This window comes from Pyrgilauda ruficollis, unplaced genomic scaffold (genome assembly GCF_017590135.1).
Source record: "Pyrgilauda ruficollis isolate IOZ18807 unplaced genomic scaffold, ASM1759013v1 scaffold816, whole genome shotgun sequence".
Taxonomy (NCBI): domain Eukaryota; kingdom Metazoa; phylum Chordata; class Aves; order Passeriformes; family Passeridae; genus Pyrgilauda; species Pyrgilauda ruficollis.
This window is the reverse complement of record NW_024530111.1, coordinates 4,818-15,336: the sequence shown is the minus strand read 5'-3', so window position 1 is coordinate 15,336 and position 10,519 is coordinate 4,818. Positions and strand designations below refer to the sequence as shown.

At 65.6% G+C, this 10,519-nt stretch overlaps 2 protein-coding genes across 2 annotated transcripts; both read right to left on the bottom strand.

The window, feature by feature from the left end:
* Positions 1-20: 20 nt before the first annotated feature.
* Positions 21-9,180, bottom strand: LOC121364398 (serine/threonine-protein kinase MARK2-like; the record flags this gene model as incomplete). Its single annotated transcript, XM_041487638.1, has 13 exons — positions 8,987-9,180; positions 4,455-4,628; positions 3,287-3,340; positions 3,136-3,184; positions 2,976-3,018; positions 2,863-2,935; positions 2,668-2,724; positions 1,349-1,468; positions 1,185-1,228; positions 840-1,104; positions 478-577; positions 268-395; positions 21-161 (listed from the first exon to the last, which is right to left on the bottom strand). Coding segments are annotated over exons 1-13 (1,305 nt in total), but the record flags the coding sequence as incomplete, so codon positions are not given.
* Positions 9,181-9,192: 12 nt separating this feature from the next.
* Positions 9,193-10,513, bottom strand: LOC121364400 (translation initiation factor IF-2-like). Its single transcript, XM_041487639.1, has 2 exons — positions 10,017-10,513; positions 9,193-9,535 (listed from the first exon to the last, which is right to left on the bottom strand). Exons 1-2 carry the CDS (start codon positions 10,402-10,404, stop codon positions 9,198-9,200), a joined length of 726 nt encoding a protein of 241 aa, XP_041343573.1. The 5' UTR covers positions 10,405-10,513; the 3' UTR covers positions 9,193-9,197.
* Between the last annotated feature and the right edge of the window lie 6 nt (positions 10,514-10,519).

Here is a 10,519-nt window from a genome sequence, read left to right as displayed (position 1 = left end):
GGACTCCCCCCTCCCCCAAATCCAGGGTCTCCCCTCCCTCCCCAGCCTGCACTGACCGTGGAGGGGGAGGGGGTGCCCTTGGATCGCTCCAGGCCGGGCAGGGGGCTGGGGGGCACCTTGGCCGTGCTGCCGGCCCGGCGCCCCCCGCCCCCGCCCTCTTCCTAATGTGTCCCCACCTCGGAACTCTTGTGGTCCCCAGTGTCCCCAGTGTCCTGGCTAACCCCCCATGTCCCCGTGTCCCCAATGTGCCCCCGGTGTCCCGCTGACCCCCCGTGTCCCCACCTCGGAGCTCTTGTGGTCCAGCAGCAGGTAGGTGGCCATCACCTCGTTGTACTTCTGCCCCACCAGCGACTCCTGGATCTCCTCCCGCGTGTAGCCCATGGACACCATCAGCTCTGGGGGGACACGGCCCTCAGCAGGGGACACGGGGACACTTCAGGGGGTCCCTGTGTCCCCAGGGGTGGCCTGGGGTCCCACCTGTCCTGCGGGGGTCCTTGTAGTCAGGCACGGGCTCCATGTAGGGCTTGAGCTCGTCGTCCTCGTGGCCCACGTTCATCCAGCGGTCCTTCATGATTTGCTGGGGGCACACGGGGGGCCGGGGTCACTTTGGGGACACTTTGGGGACAGGAAAGGACCCCAGGGCTCCTCGCTGCAGTGCTGGGGGGCACGGGGGGACGCCAGGGAGGGTCCCCAGGAGGTCCTGGGGTGCTCAGGAGGGTCTCAGAGGTTCCCAGAACCAGGCTGGGGGTCCCAGGATGATGTTGGGGGTCCCCAGAAGGTCCTGGGGGCCATTGGGGCTCATGTCAGGGGTCCCAGGATGAAACCGGGGGTCCCCTCACCTCCAGGGTGCCCCTCTTGGTGGGGTTGAGGATGAGGAACTTCTTGAGGAGGTTCTCACAATCCGTGGACATGTAAAAGGGGATCCGGTACTTCCCCCGCAGCACCCGCTCCCGCAGCTCCTGTGGGACCCCAAACCAACCATGGGACCCCAAACCACCCATGGGACCCCAAAAACCACCCCGAAACCACCCATGGGATCCCAAAAACACCAGAGAGACGCCCAAAACCACCCAGCAACCACCCATGGACAACCCAGCTGCAGTGCTGGGGGGCACGGGGGGACGCCAGGGAGGGTCCCCAGGAGGTCCTGGGGTGCTCAGGAGGGTCTCAGAGGTTCCCAGAACCAGGCTGGGGGTCCCAGGATGATGTTGGGGGTCCCCAGAAGGTCCTGGGGGCCATTGGGGCTCATGTCAGGGGTCCCAGGACGATGTTGGGGGTCTCCAGAAGGTCCTGGGGGCCATTGGGGCTCATGTCAGGGGTCCCAGGATGAAACCGGGGGTCCCCTCACCTCCAGGGTGCCCCTCTTGGTGGGGTTGAGGATGAGGAACTTCTTGAGGAGGTTCTCACAATCCGTGGACATGTAAAAGGGGATCCGGTACTTCCCCCGCAGCACCCGCTCCCGCAGCTCCTGTGGGACCCCAAACCAACCATGGGACCCCAAACCACCCATGGGACCCCAAAAACCACCCCGAAACCACCCATGGGATCCCAAAAACACCAGAGAGACGCCCAAAACCACCCAGCAACCACCCATGGACAACCCAAAACCACCCATGGGCACCCCAGAAACACCCATGGTGACCTGGTGACCCCAAAGCACTCATGGCGACCCCAAAACCACCTATGATGACCCCAAACCACCCATGGGACCCCAAAAACACCCAGGGGACCCCAAAAACACCCCGAAACCACCCCTGGGACCCCAAAAACACCCATGGGACACCAAAAACACCCATGGGCACCCCAGAAACACCCATGGGCACCCCAAACCACCCACGGTGACCCCAAACCACCCATGGGCACCCCAAATCACCCATGGCAACCCCCAAACCACCCCTGGGCACCCCAAACCACCCAGAGAGACGCCCAAAACCACCCAGCAACCACCCATGGACAACCCAAAACCACCCATGGGCACCCCAGAAACACCCATGGTGACCTGGTGACCCCAAAGCACTCATGGCGACCCCAAAACCACCTATGATGACCCCAAACCACCCATGGGCACCCCAAAACCACCTATGGTGACCCCAAAACCACCCACGATGACCCTAAAATCACCCATTATGACCCCAAAACAATCCATGGCAAGCTCCAAACCACCGCTGGCAAACTCAAAACCACCCACGGTGACCCCAAACCACCCATGGGACCCCAAAAACACCAGAGAGACCCCCAAAACCACCCAGCAACCACCCACGGACACCTCAAAACCACCGATGGACACCCCAAAACCACCCATGGGCACCCCAAAACCACCTATGGTGACCCCAAAACCACCCACGATGACCCTAAAATCACCCATGATGACCCCAAACCAACCATGGGCAGACTCAGAGATATTGGGAGTTCTGGCCCGGGGGTCCCAGGGGTGTCTGGGTGATGTTCTGGGGGTCTCAGGGGTGTCTGGGTGTCATCCTGGAGGTCCCAGGGGCGTCTGGGTGCCATTCTGGGGGTCCCAGGGGTGACTGGGTGCCATTCTGGGGATCCCAGGGGTGTCTGGGTGTCGTTCTGGGGGTCCCAGGGGTGTCAGGGGGTCCCAGCGTGTCTGGGTGTCATTCTGGGGGTCCCAGGGGTGTCAGGGGGTCCCAGGTGGGGGTTCCTCACCTTCAGGTCCCTGTGCACAATGAACTTCTGGTGGCAGTACTGCACGGCCGACACTATCTGCAGGACAGGGGGGTGTCAGGGGGAGCTCAGCCCCCCAGCTGGGGGGCACAGGGACACCCCCAGCCCCCTTGGGGACACGGCGGGGGGGTCCCCAACCCTTTTGGGGGTGGTCCAACAGCATCACCCCCCCCAGACCTGTCGGAACTTCGCCCGCGCCTCCTTCTCCTTCATGCGCCCGTGGGCCACCAGGTAATCGAACACCTCACCTGGGGGGCACAGGGTGGGGGGTGAGGGGCAGCCCGAGGTCCCCCCCAAGCGTCTTCTCCGTCTCGATCACCTCGAAGAGCTTCACTGCAAGGGGGGGTGGGGTTGGAGGGGGAGGGACACCCCTGGGACCCCCCCCCAAGGGTGGGGGACACCCCCGGGGAGGGGTGGGGGTGCAGCTGAGGGGGTTTTGAGGGGTCTCACCTATGTTGGGGTGGTTCAGGACCTTCATTATTCGCACTTCCCGGAAGAGCTGTGAGGGACAGGGGAGGGGGGATTGTGGGGGGTGTCAGAGGGAACGACCCCCATTTGTCACCCCAAAATCAGCTGTCACCCCCCCAGGGACACCCCTCACCTTCTGCAGGCTGGAGGAGTTGAGCTGTGTCTTGTCAATGATTTTCACGGCCACCTGCGAGGGGGAGAGCGGGGTCAGAGTGTCCCCAGGGCTGTCCCCAAAACCTGGTGGCACCCCTGAGGGGAGGGGCAGGGGGACAGGGCTGTCCCCACACCGTGGTGGCACTCCCAAAGTGAGAGAGAAGGTGACACGACCATCCCAGGGCTGTCCCCACACCGTGGTGGCACTCCCAGACTCACAGGGAAGGTGACACGACCATCCCAGGGCCATCCCCACACTGTGGTGGCACTCCCAGACTCAGAGGGAAGGTGACAGGACCATCCCAGGGCTGTCCCCAAGCCACGGTGGCACTCATGGGATGAGGACCGAGAGCTTGGGACCATCCCTGTGCCGTGGTGGCACTCCCAGGGCACAGATCAGGAACCAGAATTGTCCCCAAGCCACGGTGGCACCCACAGGACAAGGACCAGGACCTAGAACCGTCCCCACACCATGGTGACAGTCACAGCTGAGGATCAGGACACTCATTCCCATGCCAGGTGGCACTCCCAGGGCAGGGACCAGAAGCCAGAGCTGTCCCCACACCACGGTGCCACCCCTGGGACGAGGACAACAGGCCTGTCCCCGTGGTGACAGCCACAGGACTGCACCAGGAGCCCAGAGCTGTCCCCACACTGCGGTGGCACTCACGGCTGGGGACAGGAAGCCCATCCCTGGGCCATGGTGGCACTCCCAGGGCAAGGACCAGGAAGCAAAGCTGTCCCTGCACCGCGGTGGCACTGCGAGAACAGGGGCTGTCCCCACACTGTGGTGGCACTTCTGGGGCAAGCACCAGGACCCAGAACTGTCCCTGCACTGGGGTGACAACCACAGGATGCAGCCTGTCCCCGCACTGGGGTGACAACCACAAGACACAGTCTGTACCCGTGCCACGGTGACAACCACAGGACACAGTCTGTACCTGTGCCACGGTGTCACCCACAGGACCCAGAACTGTCCCCGTGCCACAGTGTCACCCACGGGCTGATCCCATCCCCACACCCCAGTGTCACCCCCGGGCTGATCCTCTCCCTGCAGTGTCACCCCCGGGCTGAGCCTGTCCCCGCAGTGCCACCCGCAGCCTGGGCCCCCCCGAGCGCTGTCCCCTCGCCAGGAAGGTGCCACTCACCTCCTTGCCGGTCAGGACGTGCCGGGCCAGCTTGACCTTGGCGAAGTTGCCCTTGCCGATGGTTTTGAGCAGCCGGTAGTTGCCGATGTGGGGCTGCTCCTCGGCGGCCGTGCCGGCGTTGCGGCCCCGCAGCATGCTGGCCTTGCCACCGCCCTTGCCCTCCACGGCGCCCGGCTGCGGGGACAGCGAGGGAACGCTCAGCCGGGGCCGGCCGCGTCCCCCCGGGGATCCCGGCGGGGTCCGCGGGCTCCGGGAGGAGCCGGGAGCGAAGTCCGGAGCGGCGGAGCCGCGCCCGGCCCGGCCGGGAGCCGCCCCCGATACCTGACGCAAGCGCCGCGGTTTCGGGCTGGGCCGCGAGGGTGGGAAGGGGACAGCGCCGTGTCACCCCCTCCCCGGGAGGGGACACGGCCACCCCGCCCCGCTCCTCTCCCGAAGATTCAGCGTCCAAATACCCCGATTTTACCCCAAACCCAACCACCCGGACAGAGTTCACGCCCCAGCCAAAGGCGGGGGAGCCCCGCAGCACTACATCGGCACAAAGCCCCTCTTCCCGCACCCCAAAAGCCGCCCCGGGGCCCCCCCGAAGGTCACCCGGGCCGCGGGGACACTTTCGGGGTGTTCCCTTACGGGGAGTGAGACGCCCCCGGGGCTGTCACCGCTCCGGTGACACCGGAGATAACGGGAGCGCGTGAGCGGGCGGGGAAGCCGAGCCAACCCCCCCCTCCCACGTGGGATGTGGGGCCCCCCAAAACCTCGCCGGGTTTGTTTTTGTGGGGGCACAGCTCGGGGTGTCCCCCTCCCCCTCCGTGGGAAGGAAACGGCTGGCGGAAGCCGTAGGGGAGGTGCCGGCGATGGCGCAACCGAACCCCCAGATTTGGGGGGAGAACGCGCAGGTTTGGGGCCCGGGGGGGACCGGAGCCTCCCCCTCCCCCAAAGCCCAGCGCGGTGCTGTGGGAAAAGTGAAGGGAAACGGGAGTTTCTGCCAAAAAACTGCCGTGGCAACGGGGCGGGAGCGTGCGGAGCCATCTGGCCGCGCTGCCGGGATTCGCTCGGGCTCTGAGGCGGCACCGACACCGGAGCCCCCCCCGGGCGGGGCCGCGGCACCAGAACCCCCCGAACCCCCCCGGGGCTCGGTGGCGGCGCTCCGGCGGCGCTCCCGGCATTTCCCGGCTCCTCTTATCGCAGAGTGGCCAAAAATATGGCAAACATGGCAAAGGAGGCACCGCCCGGCCCGGGTCACACCCGGGGAACCTCACCGGCACCGGGGGGCCTCACCGGCACCGGGCACGGGCCGAGGGACGGCCGCGGTGCTCCCCGCTGGCGGCGGCGCTCGGTAACGCCGCTCAGGCCGCGGAGCCCCTCGTGCCTCAGTTTCCCCAGCCCGCCCGCCACGAGGGGACTCACCCTGGGCACCCCGAAGCGCCGGGAGCGGCGGGAGCGGGGCGGTGCCGGCGGGAGCCCCGCGGGACGCCGGGAGGGAGCGAGCGAGCGAGCGGGGACCGGCTCGACCGGTTGGGGCTGAGGCCGCAGCGGGACAGCGCGGGGTGGGGCCGGGGAACACCTGGAGCGCCGGGGCGGGGAAAACGGGGCGGGAAAGGGGAAAACCGGCAGCGGGAGGGGCTCGTCCTGCCGGGAGAAGGGGCGCCAGGCTGGGAAGGGCCGCTGGAATGGCCATTGGAATTGTCGCTGGAATTGACACTGGAGCTGTCACTGGAACTGTCACTGGAATGGCCACTGGAATTGTCACTGGAACGGCCACTGCAATTGTCACTGGAATTGACATTGGAACTGTCACTGGAACTGTCACTGGAATGGCCACTGGAATTGCCACTGGAATTGTCACTGGAATTATCACTGGAATGGCCATTGGAATTGTCACTGGAACTGTCACTGGAACTGCCACTGGAATTGCCATTGGAATTGCCATTGGAATTGTCACCGGAATGGCCACTGGAATTTTACATTGCAATTGTCACTAGAATTGTCACTGGAATTGCCATTGGAATGGCCGCTGGAATGGTGGCAGCAGTGACAGCGCTCAGGCTGCAGGGACGTCACCAGGTACAGTGTGATGTCACCAGCCCAGCAGTGATGTCACCAGCCCCAGCAGCAATGTCACCTGGACTGCAGTGATGTCACCAGCCCAGCAGCGATGTCACCAGGCAGGTGTGAGGATCCCGGTGCCGGGAGGCGTCGATGCCACCGGCACCCGCCCACGCTGCCAGCACCAAACTGGTGGCAGCCGGTGGCAATGGCAGCAGTGCCAGTGTCCCCAGGGCCGGTGTGACAGGGACCCCCGGGCACGGCGCAGCCGGGGAGGCAGCGCTGGTTCGTGCGGCGCCGCTCAAATGTCAGCCAAATTTAGGTGTTTTTGAAGATTTTTTTTATCACCAACCCCACCAGATCGGGCTCCATGTGAGGGAGGGATTGGGGGCTGGGGGGGGGCAGGGAAAGACCCCCCGATTTCAGCTGCTGGGGTTGGGGGGGATGCGCAGCCCCCCCCGCACGGTGCTGCCGCCCCCTCCCCAAATCTTCCCAGCCAGGAATAATTTTCCTCTGGCGTTACATAACAGCGCATAAATAAGAGGAAAAGCACCCAAAACGAGGCGGGGGGGCCCGATGCCACAGCCACGGGCACAGAACAGGTGGCACCGCTTTGTCCTCGGGCTTGGGGACATTGACACGAGGTCACCTGTGCCCCCACACGCCCTGCTGGGGTCACTCCCCGGCACTCGGGGGGCTCCCCGGTCACAAAAGGGGGGAAGCTCCCCGAAATATCACCCAAAATGGGGGTGTCACACAGCTGGGGGAGCTGAGCAGCCCCCCAGGTGCTCCCCAAAAGGGCTGAGCCAGCAGAGGGGTCTCCCAGCGACCACAGAAGCTGGGGGCAGAGAGCGACCCCAAGAGCCCCCCAAATCCACCCCCAAAATGGGGAAACCCCCATCCCAGCTGCCCCCAAAGGAAACCCCCCTCCTCACCCCCTCAGACACACAAGGGGGTGAGCCCCCCATTCCCCACCCTGGGGGGGGGGCTGGTTCCTGCTCACAGGGGTCAGAACAGGAGGAATTTGGGGGGTTCACCCCTCGGAGCCCCCCCAAAGCCCGGGGAGGGCGCCGAGCCCGTGGCAGCGCTGCGGCCGCCCCCACAGCCCCCCTGTTTGGGGGGGCCGCAGCAGGGAAGGGGGTGGGGGAGGGGGTGGGCTGCCGCCCCCACAGCCCGATCGTGCAGCCACCGAGCTGGGGGGGCGACAATGACACCCCAAACTTGCCCCCCACAGCGGATCCCAGAGCCTGGGGGGGTCAATGTGGGGGACTGGCACCCCCCTGCCTGCCCCTCTCCCTTTGGGGTGCAAGGCTTGACCCCCTCATCCAACATTTGGGGTCCTGCACACAAACCCCCACTGCTGCCCCGCAGGGAACCCCGAAATGGGACCCCAAAATTTGGGGAGGGGCTCATCCCAGAGCACTCTCCCTACACCAAATCCGGCCCTGAAGGGGGCCACGGCTCAGGACCCCCCACCCCACAGGAGGCTCTGGGCCGTGGGAGACCCCGGGCTCCTTCGTGGGGGTGGAAGAGAGGAATTGGGGGACCCTTAGGCCCCCCTTTTCCACCTCACAGAGGGGCCCCGAGGCCCCTCAGAGCCCCTCTTGCCTCACTAAACAACCCCAGACCCCTTCAGTCACTCTTTTCCCTTCACAGAGGGATGCAGATCCCCCCAAATCCCCTCCTTTCTCCACGTAAAATACCCCAGGATCCCCTTTTTCACACCCAAAAATGTCCCAAGACCCCCTTACACTCCCTTGTTTTCCCTCTCAGATCCCCTTTTTCGCTCAAAAACCGACCCAGCTTCCCGTCAAACACTCTTTTTACCTCACCAAATCTCTCAAATCCCTGTCAGGCCTCACTTCCCCCCTCACAAACAGACCCCAGACCCTTTTTACAGCTCGCAGAGCGGCCTGGGACCCCCTTTTTCTGTCACAAGCCGGGCACGGAACCGCCGGGCTCCCCTCAGGGAACAGCCCCAGCCTCCCTCAGCCCCCTTTCCCTCTCGGATCCCCCTTTTTCCCCCTCAAAAACCAGCCCAGGTCCCCCTCAAAACACCATTTTTACCTCACAAAATTACTCAGGCCGCTCTAAGACCCCTTTTCCCCTCACACAAACACACTCAGTTCCCATTTTTTTCCACATGGACGGAACCAGAACCCCCCCAAATCCTCCTTTTCACCCTCTCAGATCCCCCCCTTTCCCCTCACGAATCAGTCCCCAGCCCCTCAAATCTCCTTTTTCTTCCCTTTCCCCTCACAAACCGACTTCGAACTCCCCTTTTCCCGTCACAAACCGACTCACGATCCCCTTGAGCCCCTTTTTCCTCCCTCAGATCTCCCTTTTCCCCTCACAAAAATTCCCCAGGCTCCCCCAGTCCCCTCTTCCCCTCAGAAAATTCCCTTTTTTCCCCCCAGCCGCCCCTCTCCCCTCACCCTGGAACCGGCTCCCCCTCCATCCACCCCCGATCCGCGCCGTCCCTCCCTCACCTGTTCCGCGTCCCTCTCGTTGACGGTCGGCAAAGGGCTGCGACCGCTGCTCGACATGGCGGCCCCCCCCCCGCGCCGCCGGCGACTATCGCGATAGGGGGAAGCCGCGGCAGGCGGTGTGCGGGGAGGGGGAAGGGGAGGCGGGAGAGCTCAAGGCCCGGGGGGGGGCCCAGGCCAGCGGCATTGGGGGGGCCGGGAGACCGCCGCCGCCTCACGCCGCCGCCGCCGCCTCAGCGCCCCGCGGCTCCCAACATGGCGGCCGCCGCCGGCCCTCGGCCATTTCCGCCGCCGCGCCGGAAACACCCGACACGCCTCCCCGCACCGCTTCGGCTCTTCCCGGAGAGGTTCGGCTCGCGGCCGTCACAGACTTCGAGTGTTTCCGCCTCCACGACGGAGTCACACGAAGCTTCCTTCGGTACTTTCCGCCGAGCACCGCGGGAAGTGCCGAGCGCCGCCCGCTCCGCCGCGACTCCGAGTAGAGCCGGAAATACCCGAGTGAGGCCGAAACACCCGAGTGGAGCCGGAAATACCCGAACACCTCTTGGCAGCCTTCGGGCGCTTCCGCCCGTGACGGAAACACCCGAGCGGAGCCGAATCCCCCTCTCCAGCCCTGATGGGGACCCCAGGATGGGGCGGGGTCGGCCCGGACCGCAGGACCCTCCCCGAATTTGGGGGGCTCTCTCGGACACCTGGACCCCCCTCTAATTCGGGGGGCTTTTCTGGACCCCTGGGTCCTCCCCGATTTTGGGGGGACGGATGCTCCTTGTCTGCGTGCATGGGGGAGGGGAGCATCCGGGGGTCCCCCATCCCTCCCTCATGGGGAATCCCCCTTTAAAATCATCGCTATGGCTCCTCTGGAGAGGGGGGTGGGCTGAGACTGCCGGACACTCATCGCCCCCCCCCGCAGCCCCCCGTTGCGGGGAGGGGCGGGCTCTGGGGGGGGATGGGAAAGGAGTGCGGCCCCTTTAAATTTACCCAGGAGCCCTTAAAGGAGCCCCAGGGGCCCCACGGCAGCGTCCCCCTTGGCAGCCTTCGGGCGCTTCCGCCCGTGACGGAAACACCCGAGCGGAGCCGAATCCCCCTCCCCAGGCCTGACGGGGACCCCAGGATGGGGCGGGGGGCGGCCCGAACCGCAAGATGCTCCCCGAATTCGGGGGGCTTTTCTGGACCCCTGGGTCCTCCCCGATTTTGGGGGGACGGATGCTCCTTGTCTGCACTGGGAGGGGGGCGGGTCCAGCCACAGAAGGGCGTGTCCTCACCCTGCCACGCCCCCTTTGGACCAAAGGGGCGGGGCCGGGATGGGGGGAGGGGGGTTCCATGGGTGCCCCTTCGCTCCGGGCACCCCCGGGCGGTGCTGCGGGGTGGGGGCGGGGATGGAGGGGGTGCATGGGGGAGGGGAGCATCCGGGGGTCCCCCATCCCTCCCTCATGGGGAATCCCCCTTTAAAATCATCGCTATGGCTCCTCTGGAGAGGGGGGTGGGCTGAGACTGCCGGACACTCATCGCCCCCCCCCCGCAGCCCCCCGTTCCGGG